Below are 15,026 nucleotides of genomic sequence, written 5' to 3' on the forward strand. Positions count from 1 at the left end.
AGGTAAATTTATAAGCTCTAGTATGCCCTGTCAACATACAATGGCAGTGGCCATTCCAGAAGGGAAGCCAACTGGAGAGAATGGTGACACTTCACCATTGCTACTGATCTGTTTTGATTTCTGGAGGTGTAGCAGGATTCTAGGCATAGACTGTCCTCTAGTCTTTAGCTGTTGACTTCAATAGAACACCACCAATTTACACTAGCTGAGTATCTGGCCTATAAAGTTTTTTAAAGGTAGCTGGGATTAGCCTTGACCTTTTTGCTCTGCAGAAAGGGGCAAATGGATGCCCTTGCACCCAAAATTGTAGAAGTTTTACAAGATAATCTACATAATGCTACTGACGATCAAGAAGCTTAAAAATGGACATCAAAAGCCTTTACAAAGGTCTTTAATTTAGGAAGATACTTCATTGCAACAGAAAAACAGGAATATGAGTGAACAATTTTTGAGTCAATCAATTTTGTGGAGTGGAATAGGAATAGGATCGTGTTCCAGAATATTCACAATATGTTTTTATATGAAATATGAGGCACAGATTAAGGAGGAAGGTGCATTTTGGAAAGGTCTGTCTGTTGGGAGTTGTGGTACGGCTTTGTATAGAAGAGCTTAGAAACAATAGTGACCCATCAATAAAAGCTGTATAATTATTATCTCTAAGTTTTCCAGAGAATGCTATTTACATATGAAGGTGAAGAAAGCTGACTTAATCGGGAAGTCGTATTTGTATGTTCCAATCTCATATGGGAGGCTTAACTTAGAAGTACATTTGAGATGCTAAAATGTGAGGTTTTGATTCAAGGGCAACTATATTGAACCTTGCAGGCTTTTAACCCTTTTACTGCAAGGCATTTTCTCCAGCTCAGGAATAATTTTTGTGGCTCTTTACTGCACCATTTCTAGTTTTTTCAAAATCCTTTTAAAAATGTGGACACCTGAACTGTACACCAGTATCTGTCTCAGCAGTGCCAAATATAGAAGTAAAATCACCTCCCCACTCCTACTCACTACTCCCCTGCTTATACATCAAAGGATTAATTTAGCCCTCTTTGCCAAAGCATCGCACTGGAGTTCACGTTCAGTTGCTTTTCCACTATCACCCTAAATCCTTTTTCATAGTCACTGTTTTTTTAGATACAGCCCCCCCATTCTCTAGGTATAGCCTGCACTCCTTGTTCCTAGATGTATAACTTTCCATTTGGCTGCATTAAAATGCATTTTGCTTGAATGGGCCCAGCTTGCTATGTGATCCTGATCGTTCTGTAGGACTACTCAGTCCTCATCACTATATACCACTCCGTCAATCTTTGTGTTATCCACATATTTTATCAGCGGTGATTTTATATTTACTTCCACATCACTGATGAAAATGTTGAACAGCGTGGGCCTAGTACTGATCCCCAAGGAGCCCCGTTAGAACATCCTTCCCCCATTCAATGATGATTCCCCATGGACAACTACTTTTTGAGATCTGTCATTGTTAGCCAGTTCTTAATCCATGTTATGTGTGCTTTATTGATATTGTATAGCGCTATTTTTTTAATCAGAATGTTGTGTGGTACGAAGTCAAATGCCTTACAAAATTCTAAGTATATTACCTCTATGCAGTTACATTTATCAAACATCTAATCACATCAAAGAATGAAATTAGAACTGTTTGACAAGTCCTATTTTCCATAAAGCCATGCTGACTGGCATTAATTATATCCCTATCCTTTACTCTCAGTGCAAAGACCATAATTGCCCTTCATTAAGTTGAGGAGGCGGATGAGAAACAGTTGATTTATTTAATTGATGCTGACAGATCTTTAAAATCTCCAGTTTGCTTCTCTCCTGCTGTTTAGAGGGCTCTCCTTGCTGTTCAGCAGAGGAGCCAGCAGAACTTCAAGCAGCTGGCAAGTGGCCAGGGGGAAGCGTGTTTTGACATGTTGTTCTTCTCTCTGAAACCTAAGTGAGTCTCTGGGATTTCCCTATGGGCATGATTTATAGGACAAAAACATATCCCATTCATATTAACAACAGCTATCATGGTATGAAACCTTTTGCTCTTGGTAAATTTGTTTTGGCGCTAGAGTCTTCTGCTCTGTAAAGAGTGGGCTTTTAGAGCCTGATCCAAAGCCCACAAAAGTCAATGGGAGTCTTTCCATTGGGCATCAGACCCTAGGAATAGTTTGCAATTTCCTCAAATGTATTAATTATTCAACACTATTCTCATTATTTAACAGTATTAGACTGTTTCATCTGGGTTTTTTTTCCTCTGTCTCTTTCTCTTAAACAACTTTATGGATTTATAGTGGATAGTTCTCTGCCAGTCCTTGATATATGAGCTGCACGTGTTTGTGAGGTTTGGCAAGAAAGTTACATGCCATTGTTTCTGTTCCCTGGTTGGATGAATTTGGAAGCACTTTCAGTGCAAATGCTTCCACTAGCATGCATTACTGTGTGCACAACTTTCAGATTTGCTTTTTGTGAACCAGGCATGGCAGCAAAACTCAATTATAGATGGAAGGTGGGTGAGGGAATATCTTTTATTGGACCATCTTCTGCTGGGGAAAGAGACAAGCTTTCGAGTGACACAGACCTCTTCTTCAGGTCAGGTTTTCTTCAGCTCTGTTTGCTCAAAAGCTTGTCTTATTCACCAGAAGAAGTTGGTCCAATAAAAGATATTATTCCACACACTTTGTCTCTCTAATATCCTGGCACCAACATGGCTAAACAACAACACTGCAAACAGCAAAATTCAGTGCTATGGTGTTGGCAGAAATCGATCACTCAGTCAGGGTAGTAGGCATGACAGAAGCAAATTCATAGACAAATTTATGTGAACATTTGAAAAAAAATATGTTGCCTTATTCACCCATGATGGGAAAATCCACACAACCCTCCAGTGCTCTCTCTCCCCTACCAGTACTGATACCTCAGGAGCAGTGCTGTTATTGCCTCCAATCCCATCCACTAGTCCAAAACAGCCTCTCCAAGGGGGCTGGATGGCACAGTATGATCCTGCTGGAGTTAACATTGATAGGGTCAATATTAATTCCCCTAGGAATTTTCCTGCTGGTTTTCTGGGAGAGGATGATGAATACAACAGCTGTTCCCTTGGCTGGGACCCACTCCCAACTTGTTCCCCCGTCTTCCCCTGAAACCCTAAAAAGCCTCTACCATGTGCAGTTCTGCAGGTGGGAGAGAAATGCTGCTGCTTTAGCATCCTGGCCTCCACTATCATTTGGGCCTGGAGTGGGATTTATGCTCCCGTCATCCCCTCCACTCTGTGCAGTGGGGAATGTTATCTCCATGCAACAGATAAAAGATTATTTGAAATGATTTCAGTATCATAAAGCCTATCGTCTGTAATCTAGCAGCATGGAAACACACCTCAGCATACATTACTACACAAGCTAGGGACACTATCTTATCAGATACTAGTGTCACAGTGAGTTGCTGAACTGTCAGGCCATAATTGTATTGGATGCCTTGATTTTATTAAACCCTGGCCGGAACCTCAAACACTGCGTCTTCCTTCAAAATCTATTTCCATTGTCTTATCAGTTTGGTTGATTTGTATTAGAGAAGGTCAAATGTCTACATCCTGCTATTGACAGGCTATTTGATGAATACTCTAGCAAGAAAGAAATATGAAGCCACTATCTTTTGAAAGATAAAAAGCCACAAAACAACCTATTAAAACCCTTCAGATATAAGGGATATTTTAAAGTGTGCAAAAGACAGGTGTCAGGGCACATCTTCACTACCCGCCGGATCGGCGGGTAGCAATCGATTTATTGGGGATCGACTTATCGCGTCTAGTGAAGACGCGATAAAATCGATCCCTGATCGCTCTGCCGTCGACTCTGGAAATCCACCACGGCAAGAGGCGGCAGCGGAGTCGACGGTGGCGCGGCAGCGGTCGACTTGCCGCCGTCCTCACAGCCAGGTAAGTCGACCTAAAATATGCAACTTCAGCTACGCTATTCACGTAGCTGAAGTTGCGTATCTTAGGTCAACCCCCTGCTGCAGTGTAGACCTAGCCTAAGATAAAATGGTGCTGTTATTCCTCGCATGTCTGTATTCTGTTTCACTATCCCAAATGCATCTGCTGTCCACGCTAGGGCAGCATCATGTGATCTCAAGTTTTCTTTGCCTTTATTGTACTTCTCTTTTCCCCCAAGTCTTCCTCTTGCACAGTCAAGTGTCACTTTATTTTGTGGATGTCCTACAGATACCTCAGAACACACCCAAGTTACAATGATGGATGTTACAATAAGAAGGTGTCTGAGTATAGGAGAGCAATAGATTAAGAGTGGTGAAGGGCTGTCATTAATGGTCCAGACCTTCTCCTGGTGATGGAGCTATTCCAATTTATCCCAGTGGAGGATCAGGACCAATATATGCCAGAGGGAAGTGAGCAGATTGAGCTATATACAGTAGCTGAGACAGTGGAAGCACAGGTGGGTAGGGGGATGGAAAGAAGCCGTAACTGTCAGAGCAAAGAGAGCAGCTGAGAGTATAGGAAGAGATGATATCATGGAGGTAGTTGGAGCATGGCCACGAAGGGCTTTGAACACATGGTGAGTGAGTCCGTAGCAGATTCAGAGGCAAAGGAGGTTTTCAGCTTGAGGGTGAAGTACTGCTGGGTATACTGGTAGAATATATAGGTGTGTTGTAGCATTCTGAACAGACTGGAATTTGGATACAAGTGACTTTGGGAGGCCATGGGAAAGGAGTTTCAATGTTCAAGGTATGAAGTGACAAATCATGAATGAGTGGGTCAGCAGAGTCAGTATCAAGGAAGTGGCAGATACAGGGCTGATAGCATGAAGACTTGAGAGGAGAAAAGGAGAACTCAGGGTTCAGGGAGACTAAGATTAAGGAGCTGAGAGGAGCAGGAGCGCCGCCAGCTTTTCTGCCACCCTAGGCGGCGGAAGGTCCCGCCCGAAATGCCGCCCCCCACAGAGGTGGTGGAAGGTCCCACCGCCGAAATACCGCCGCGGTCGCCGCCCCCCAAATTGTAGTGCCCTAGGCGACCGCCTAGGTCGCCTAATGGGTTGCACCGGCCCTGGAGAGGAGAACAGTAAATCAGGGATGAGATTTTTCTATAGCCAAATGGGATTACTGGGGTGAAATTCCAAACACTTTTAAGATGCATCTGCTTCTCAAAAGCTAAAAATAAGAACCATCAGGTGCCCTAGCATAGTGGCTCTCAACCTTTCCACACTACTGTACCACTTTCAGGAGGCTGATTTGTCTTGTGTACCCCAAGTTTCACCTCACTTAAAAACTACTTGCTTACAAAATCAGACATAAAAATACAGAAGTGTTACAGCACACTTGAAAAATTGCTTACTTTCTCATTTTTACCACATCATTATAAAATGAATCAATTGGAATATAAATATTGTACTTACATTTCAGTGTACTATATAGAGCAGTATAAACAAGTCATCGTCTGTATGAAATTTTAGTTTGTACTGACTTTGCTAGTGCTTTTTATGTAGCCAGTTAGAAAACTAGATAAAGATCTAGATGAATTGATGTACTCCCTGGAAGATCTCTGCGTGCCCCCAGTTCAGAACCACTTCCCTAGCAGATATACCATATATTTAGGAAGGGGTCTTAATGCTATAGTTACCTCTCCAGCACTGTAGCTGCGAAGTCTCTGGAGATGTTGCCTGTGAGTCAGATGATTAGGGAGACGGCCATTTTGAAGTGGGATCCTGGGATCGATGAAAGTGGTAGCACGGCTGTTGTGGTCAACAAAGAAGGACTGTAATAAAAAGAATACTGTATATTCATAAGCAGGAAGCTAACATGGTGAAAGAGTTGAGAGATGAGAAAGCAGCATACAAACTGAGCAGGGAATAGTGTGTATCATATGTGCCACATTTTGCAGTCATGATAGTTCACAATTTACAGCTTAATGAGTTTTAGTCCAATATTCCTTGTATTCCTACAGTAACTCGTTTCTATCATACTAATTTGCCAAATTCCTTGAAATTGATTCAAGCTGGTATCACCGTAATTTAAAACCAGCCAGTTCCCTTTTGGAGCTTGTCCCTCATTTCTAGGTGCAATGCACAACTCTAGCTGTGAGCATACTGATTATGCTCTATGGGCCTGATTCTACAAGGTGCTGAGTGCCTCCTGCCAGGTGCTGGCACCCTTAATTACCAGCAAAGTCAGTGGCTGTTGAAGGTGCTCAGTATCACACAGGACTTGACCCTTAGATTTCAGCATCACTTCTTTTTAAATGGACAACCAAGAGCTAGACACTATGGGCCTGATGACAAGAAGGGCTGAGTGCTTGCAACTTCTAATGAGCTTCAGCTCAGCCCCTCAAAATCAAGCCTTATTTTGGTAACTCCTTAGCATTGCACCTGGAAAATTAGGGGAAAGTTCTGCCTTCATACCACATGCAACCTCATTTGTGGGTGTTTGGACTATGTTTTGGTTAGTCCCATTATTGAGTCTGGAGTCACAGGGCCCATTTCTCCTCTCAGTTACAGTGGCATAAATCAGATACAACTCTTCTGAAGTCAGTGGAGTCACAGTGCTGAAAAACTGCTGAAAGTAAGAGCAGAATCAGGTCCATGCGGCTGAGTGGCTCTAAATCTGAACTCTCCCAAAATATGAGGCAGAGGTATTCAGATAGAGTGTTCCTAGTCAGCATTATTAAGTCAAATATTATAAATCTGAATAGTGTTTGATTAGTGGGGGGTTTTTTTTGGTGCAAGATTAACAATGCCTAGTATAGCATTATACAATCCTGGACGCTAGCATGAATCAGACCACACTTCTTAGTCTCCTTGTGTGAGGACAGAAGATAGCATAGAGAATGACATTTCCAGGGGCTAAACCTAAGACAAAGGTTTTTATTGTCAGGAATAATACTGTGTGCGCACTGATATACAAATCAGATAGTCACAAATTTTAAGTTCACAAGAAACCCTTCACGATCATCTATCCTCATGTGAGATCGGCAGGATGTGGAAATTCACCCAGTGATTAATTGTGTTGGCGCTCTCACCTTGCCCTGTTGATCTGTTTTGATCTCCCAACCCCGTGGAAGTTCCAGTCGTGTGTCAGCAAACATGTTGATAAAATTGACCAGGTCCCTGTTGTGCTGATAGCGCTCAAAATTCCGAGCATCTCTGCGGATCTTTAGAATCATGTGCTTCAAGCAGGTGCTGTTGGTAAAGACTCGATAGGCACTCTAGGCATGAAAAACACAGGACAAGGAAATCAGTTCCAGTGTCTCAAAAATGAGTTTGGCTAGCAGATATGACACACAATCTTAAGGCCTGATACAAATCCCACTGAAATCCACAGCAATCTTTCCATCTATTTCAATGGGCTTTGGCTTAGGTTCTAAGTGAAGACGTAGAAATAACCAATTGCCACCTGGAAATGTGAAAATTCCATACCTCTATGCACAGTAGTTACCAGTACCAAACTGCCAGATATACAAGTGCAAGTGTACATAGCTCTGGGGTATCACACATCTGAAATACATGCAGTTGTGTTTATTTCACTGATCACACATTCAGAGAGATGTACTGTTGGTGTGAATGTAGACTATAACAGGGTTCAAAAAAGAACTAGATAAGTTCATGGAGGATAGGTCCATCAATGGCTATTAACCAGGATGGTGTCCCTAGCCTCTGTTTGCCAGAAGCTGAGAATGGGCGACAGGGTGGATCACTTGATGATGACCTGTTCTGTTCATTCCCTCTGGGGCACCTGGCATTGGCCACTGTCGGAAGACAGGATACTGGGCTAGATGGACCTTTGGTCTGACCCAGTATGGCCGTTCTTATGTTCTTATGATACCATACAGATGTGAAAACATTCATGAAAATGTATTTGTGTCACCATTCAAGCAGACATGTTCAGTACTGATTATTTGTATCTCACAGAAACATGCACAGGCCCTAATCCTGCAGTTGGGTTTGTCTGTACATATCTCACTGCAGGATCAGGGCCCCAAATGGGTCACGTTCATCGGAGATGGCACAGGGACGTTTAAATTACTCATGTAATGATGACAACTCTTTGTTTCACCCTGCAACTCTTCACTCCAGGGAGGATGCTCCCCAAGGGAGAGCAGGCAATGTTACCGCAACCTGCCCTCTTTTAGGGGCTTCATCAGGGAGGGCAGCATTAATTTCTGCTGGGGGCTCCAGTGGAAGTTACTGAAGGAATGTGCTGCCTTAGTACATCCTCAGGCTGCTTTGGCCATGCCACTCCCTGTCTATGCCACCCTCTTTTGGGGCCATACTGGCTTGCTGAAGGCCCCTCACTGACTCCAATATCATTACTTCAGATGTCTGCAGATGTAAACAAGGGCAGAATCTGACCCAGTAACTTTGAATTTCTTTCCTTCTGTGCATTTAAATGCATTTTAAATGTTATTTTTATTATTTAATATTCATATTACAGCAGTGTCCAGAGGCCCAAAGCAGGATAGGGGCCCCATTGCATACACAGAGGTAGAAATGATCTCTGCCCTGAAGATGTTACAACCTAAGAAAGTTTTCTGAATGCAACTATCTGAGGTCCTAGCATACTGCATAGCAGATGATATGTCATGATCTGCTACAACTGACCATTTCAGTATCACTTAGCAACACTAGGGAAACCCAGAATTTCACATAGTTTTATCCCTTCAGGGACATAAAATATCTGTTAAACAAGAGTGTTTCCATTTTAGCTTTCACTGCTGGATAATATTTTCCAACTCAGATTTCACTGGCTTAATTAACACTTCTAAATTTTATTTGGAGTTTGTGGTTAAAATGTTTTAATGGCCTTAAGCCTAAAGTTATGTGGTACACTATTTTTACACAAATGGAATTTGTATGACTGCCTTGACAGATGTGTTGACAGGCTATTCTGGCTCCAATATCAAAGACAGCTTTGTAAACAAAATGTAGGCGTTCCATGGCCTTAGTCACTTTTGTGACAAAGTAAGTTGGGACTCAGCTTCTTGCGAGCTGTCCCTTGTACCAACTAAGACTTGTTTCAAGACAGCTTATAAAATCGTTAAGTTCCTTTTGAGAGAAGACCCATCAGCACTAGTAACGGATTAGCCTCAAAAGGTTCAGAAGTGATGTTTGGATATTTATCCAAATATTATCCAAATCTCTTTGGGATAGAAAACTGGGGTCGAAATATCAGGAGAACAGGCTTTCCCAGGGAGATTTTGCAGACTTCCTGCTACTAGTTGGCCTGAAATTAAAGCTTTTTCACTGCATGTCTGTTTTCATTCCCAGTTGCAAGCAGGAAGTGAAATCCCGTTCCAACAATGGGAACGAAAAGTTATCTATACTTTTCCGAACCTTCGAGAAGTTTGGTTTGGGTTTGAGGTAGGTTCAGTTCAGTTCTTATTTTATCCAAGAGAGCTGCATCATCCCTAGTCTGTAATTGCTCACTGAGTGCTAGGTTGTGCCCAGCTACTTGAGTGTACAAATTGCAGAGGATGCAAGAAGCCTTCCAGCTGCTGTGCAAGGCCACGAGAAGAGGGATTCAATAGAGGTTTCTGGACACCTGAAGCAGAAGGATGCAAAAGGGGTGGGGAGGAGGCAGGGCTAGGACCCCAGCTCCCCCTGCACCAGACAGTAGAACTGGCCAGACACATGGGGAGTAGGCTGCACCTTCTGAAAGGTAACAAGTAGTGGGGGCAGGCCTGTGAGGTGCCAGGGAATTCCTCTCTGAGGCAGAATCCCCTCAAAAGTTCCCTGTGGGGTAGTGTAGGCATGCTACATCCAACCTGGTCCAGTTCACATAAAGGACAATTGAATTCTGAGTCAGGGAATTAAGGACTGGGTATGTCTACAGTGCAATGTAAACCCAGGGTTAGTAGAACTCCAGTTAGCAGACCTTGGGTTTGTTAACCTAGGGCTTGAATGTCTACACTCATTTGTAATCCCAGGTTAGGAATTGTTAAAACTTGGGTCCCAACATGGGGTTCCAGGATCTTCACTGCACTATGCGGGCCTGAGTTCAACCACTCACATTCCATACTTCCTAGCACTCTCTGAAAGTGTGGCCATTCTATCCCTTTGTTCATGGTGCAGTGTAGGAAAACTTGACTGTTCAAACTTGACTGTCCAGAGGACAAAGAAAGTTGACCCATGGGATTGTAGAATACTTTTGGTGGATTCCCAGAGAATGGGTCCAATGGGGCTGCGTCTACACTGCAAAGCAATAGGGCTTGAACCCTGGGGTCCTGGCTCGACTCAGGCTTAACCCTCCATCCCCTTGAGCCTGGGTTAGTGCGATTTGTATGTAAATGGAAGAGGGGTTAGGCTGGAGCCTGAGTTTGAACCCTGGGCTTACATTGCAGTGTAGACATACCCACTGTGCACGCTTATAAGAGGTCCAGAGCTCTTCCTTTTGACCCAGAAGGCAGGAGTGAGAGACGGTGAGATACTGGTGCTTACATAGTTTGCGTGCAGCACAGTGAAGAACTCGGGGTTGGTGATGAACTTTACAGCTGGAGACTGTAGCAGCAAGGTGATTTTTTGAGAATTCACTGGAGAAAGGGACCCTTCTCTTCTAATTTCTGAAAATAAAAGTAAAACAATTGACTAGTACACATAACAGAAAATACAACACAAATAGTGTCATTCTTATCTCCTCTGCCAATACCAGCAAAGCCCACCCCACCACTCCACCATATTGTGCGACTTCTTTTTAATCTTAAAGTGAGGCTATGGTCATCCAAGTGACTATGTAAAAATGGCATCCACTCTCTTCGTGTCTTTGAGTCATATCTACTCACGTGAATGACAAAAGTTTTCCCTGTGGTTAGCACTGCAGGGCAAATACAGCTACAGGAATGAGAGCTGGATGATTTTCTACATTGTATGTTATAAATTCTGGGCCACATCCTTAGCTGGTATAAACCGACATAGCTCCATTTACTTCAATAAATCAATGCAACCCTACTAGCTTACACCAGTTGAAGATCTGATCCAATACTGTCAGCTAAGTTCTGATTGTAGAATCTTTCTTACTGTTGATGAATTTACAATGGGAAGAACACACATGAGGTTTTGGGCTCTGGGCTCAGTTTGCAGCACTGATGCTTTTAAACCAAAATCAGTTTTTGACCTACAATCTGAACAAATCTGATGTGGAAGTCATCAAGAGAATGAATACAGAACTACATAATATAATGTTGACAGTCACTTTTCTATCTATAATTACACCTTATCATTCTGTCCACTTAAGGCTGTGAAAAAAGACTTTGTGATATAGCTCTCGTGACTCCAATGGAGTTAAACTGATTTATTTCACCTGAGGATACGACAGTGCACCTTTATTTGTGGATATTCACACATCCCTGTGGATTTCCCTTTAAATTAAAAAATTGGTACCAAATGCTACATTTTTTTCCTCTCTCCACAGTCAAACAATATATATAGCAAAGACACACTAAAAAGGCACATGCCACAGTTGATAGTTCTTTTTATTAAAAAAAAAGGAAAGAAAAGGCATATTAAATCAAATCCAACCACCATTTATGTGAATGATTCCTGGCAGCATTATTATGAATTCAATATTTTATTATGTGAGTAACCTTTGAATTTATTATATGGAGATATACCTATCTCATGGAACTAGAAGGGACCTTGAAAGGTCATTGAGTCCAGTCCCCTGCCTTCACAGCAGGACTAAGTACTGTCCCTGACAGATTTTTGCCCCAGATCCCTAAATGGACCCCTCAAAGATTGAACTCACAACCCTGGGTTTAGCAGACCAATGCTCAAACCACTGAGCTATCCCTCCCCCCATAGTAATACTGTATATATGTAACAGTAATACTGTATGTCTACTGTAAATATGTATCCAACTTAATATTACAAGTAATATAAGTAGTAATAGAACACAAATCATATACCATTTCCATCTCAATTAACTATTAGCAGGTGGGATCAGGTATGATTCTCTATACAGAAGAAGTTCAGTTAAACTGAATCATAAAAATTGCAATACAAATGAGTGCAAAAGTGGTTATATATCATGTGAAGTACTTTTGGTTATGACATAGTGATTTTAAAGGAAAAAGAAATAAAGATTCAGGCTAATAATAGACAAAACTAAATATTTAACAAAGCTATTTTTAAAAAAAGCATAGATTAAATATTCACTCTGAATAGGCTTTCCTCTTCCAGGAGACATAAAAGGAGTTGAACCATAGGTCATGCAGGCTATTTCCTGCTAATAAGGACTAGCCAGTAATGGCATGCAAACACAGGAGAAGGAGGAAAAGAGGTGATAGATGTAATAATAGACATAATCAGGTGTCAACCCTGCCATAGGTGTGAATTTTCAGAAGGGCTGAGTATTGATTGCCCGTGTTGCAGGCACAAGTTTAACTAACTAAATACACACCCATTTTTTGTGTGTGTCCACAAAGTGAAATGCAGGCACAAGTCTGAGTGCTTGTGTTTCTCCCCAGGTGACTTGCACCTGCAATCAAGCATTTAGCGATGCAAGCACTCAGCTTTGCACTTGTCGTTCAATTGCAGGTGCAAAAATGTGGATGAACATTTTATGGGCACAAGATATGCGTGCAGAAGGGAGAGCTGGCCTTTTCAAATTTGGCCCATAATATCAAAATTACTGTGACCCAGGAAGCCCCTCACCGCCAACTGGATGTTGGCACACAGTACAATAACTCTCATCACACCTGACATACTCATTGCCCCAACTCGTTATCATAATCTGTATCTAAAAGGTGTCGTGTAAGATATCATATGCAAAATGGTAACATGCCGGTCATTAATATTATTGTGTGTTGTCTGTGTGGGTGATGTATAAAGAGTTATAGATGTGTGCTTGAAATGTGTTCCTAAAATGTAAGTGGCAGACAGTGCCTAAACCCAGCCTGTTCTAGACAAAGGAATGTTGTTTCTCCGGCTTGACTGTATCTCCAATGTAAATTAAGCAAGGTGTGACCAAAGACAATGAAAAGGACATTTACATGAAAGGTAAACAAATCCATTAGCCGAGCAAGTGGGGGGAGATAACCACTTAACAATCTCCATGGAGGATGGATCCCCAGGAAACCTTTCTGCCTCTTGAAACAGAGTCAAAGAACTTTGGGAAGATATAAGCAGAAGCAATAAGCTATCACCGGATGGACGAAAGGGATCAGAGCTATTGTAATCTGAGAAAGTCTCTGAGAAGTCATTATAGATAAGAAATCTGCTTAGACCAAGCTTGTATGCAGTGCAGTTGTAGCCATGTCAGTCCCAGGATATTCAAGAGACAAGGTGGGTGAGATAGTATCTTTTATTGTACCAACTTCTGTTGGTGAGAGAGACAAGCTTTTGAGAACTCTGTGTGGCTCAAAAGCTTGTCTCTCACACCAACAGAAGTTGGTCCAATAAGAGATATTACCTCCCCCACCTTGTCTAGACCAAGACTGTAACTTGCTAGAATTAAGTTTTAGACACTAGAAGGCATGTTTTGTTTGTAATCTTTCCTATCTCTTTCATTCTTACTTGAGACCATTTAAATCTATCTTCTTTGTTAATAAACTTATTCTTATCTTATTACAGAACCATATCAGTGCAGTGGATTAATATAAAATATCGGTCCTCAGCCAAACCAGATAGCAAGTGTGAAAAATCGGGACGGGGTGGGGGGTAATAGGCACCAATATAAGACAAAGCCCTGAATATCGGGACATCTGGTCACCCTATTTTGGGGAGACAAGGGGCTGTTGGTGACACCCTGCAAAGAGTAACCATGCTGGTGGGAACCAGGGTGAAATAATTGTGCTGTGAGCAGACTACTTGTTGGGGCTCTGAGCCAAACCTGCACAGCACAGATGCCCCCAAGGTTACAGGACAGGCAGTGACACAACCCCTGGCTGATCTGGGTGAACCCCCATAGTGTCACAATCACACTATCACCAAAATGAAATAGTGTAGCTACTGTAACTGCAAGCTTGAGAAAATAGGCACTTTCTCCATTTTCATGTATAATACCTGTACATTCAAACCCAATATATAGTAAAAACACTTTGTCTATGTAAGGACTCATTAAAAAAGCCCCCTAACACTTGCTTATTTCCTTCTGAGGGGTCTATTCATGCTCTATACTCTCTTTCCTTTCACTTAGTCATTTCTGCCATAAAGTACTGAAGCCTGAGTCTTCATCAGGGCACCGTGGTGTATCCAGCTTGTTTCCCAGAATGGAGCGACAGCTGGTGCCACGTGCTGTTAATAGCTTCCTCTCCCATACCTGAGTTTGGCTGGGAAAAGTCTGCCTCAGAGTCACTTCCTCCTCCAATGGAGAGCCTCTCGGCTCTGTTGTTAACAACAGCATCATCCTCTGGCCTCTCTGTTGCAATAGTCCGCTGAATATTTTGATACCTGCATATTTTACGTGAAAGAAAAAAGGTGTTTTAGCTATACGTTTTGGTGGAATAATGGTACAAAGCATTTTGCTGCTCACAAAAATGCCTCTCTCTCTCTTTCTTAATGAGAGTTGGAAAAATCAACACTTTTGAACAATTAAAATATTGCTAAAATCGGCATGTACTTTTAAAGTACCAATGGGCCTGAGTCTTCCCTGTCTTGCACCTGTGCAAATCACCCACATTCCACAGGGATCAGTGACTATATAAGGTGAAAGGCAGGGAAGAATCAAATCCCAATTTGTCATAGGTTAACATAATCAATCACATAGGGCTTGATCCTCTGAGGTGCTGAGTGTCCTCAACTCCCTACAATTGCAATGGGAGTATGCTCAATGTGTTCAACACTTCACAGCCTTGGCTCCATAACCAGTATTCATTTTTTTTTTTTTTTACTAATCATTATTATTCATCGTGTTTGTTGTGGTAGTGCCTAGGGACCAGCCGAGAACAGGCTCGTTGTGCTAGGCACTGTACAAACACAGAACAATGGACAATCTCTGCCCCGAAGAGCTGACAATCTAATAGATAAAACAGACACCAGGGTAGAGGAAAGTGGTGTAACACACAAGTGGAGTGAACAACATAAGGGCAG

At 42.1% G+C, this 15,026-nt stretch overlaps 1 protein-coding gene across 1 annotated transcript in view; it reads right to left on the minus strand.

Moving 5' to 3' along the window:
- Positions 1–15,026, minus strand: part of HECW1 (HECT, C2 and WW domain containing E3 ubiquitin protein ligase 1) — a 283,590-nt gene that overhangs the window by 70,001 nt on the left and 198,563 nt on the right. Inside the window, exons 11-14 of the mRNA XM_065398899.1 lie at positions 14,257–14,387; positions 10,440–10,561; positions 7,025–7,210; positions 5,630–5,764 (exon numbers count right to left, since the gene is read on the minus strand). Coding sequence (XP_065254971.1) covers positions 5,630–5,764; positions 7,025–7,210; positions 10,440–10,561; positions 14,257–14,387 — 574 coding nt within the window. The remainder of the gene's footprint in view (positions 1–5,629; positions 5,765–7,024; positions 7,211–10,439; positions 10,562–14,256; positions 14,388–15,026) is intronic.

This window comes from Emys orbicularis, chromosome 2 (assembly GCF_028017835.1).
Source record: "Emys orbicularis isolate rEmyOrb1 chromosome 2, rEmyOrb1.hap1, whole genome shotgun sequence".
Classification (NCBI taxonomy): Eukaryota; Metazoa; Chordata; order Testudines; family Emydidae; genus Emys; species Emys orbicularis.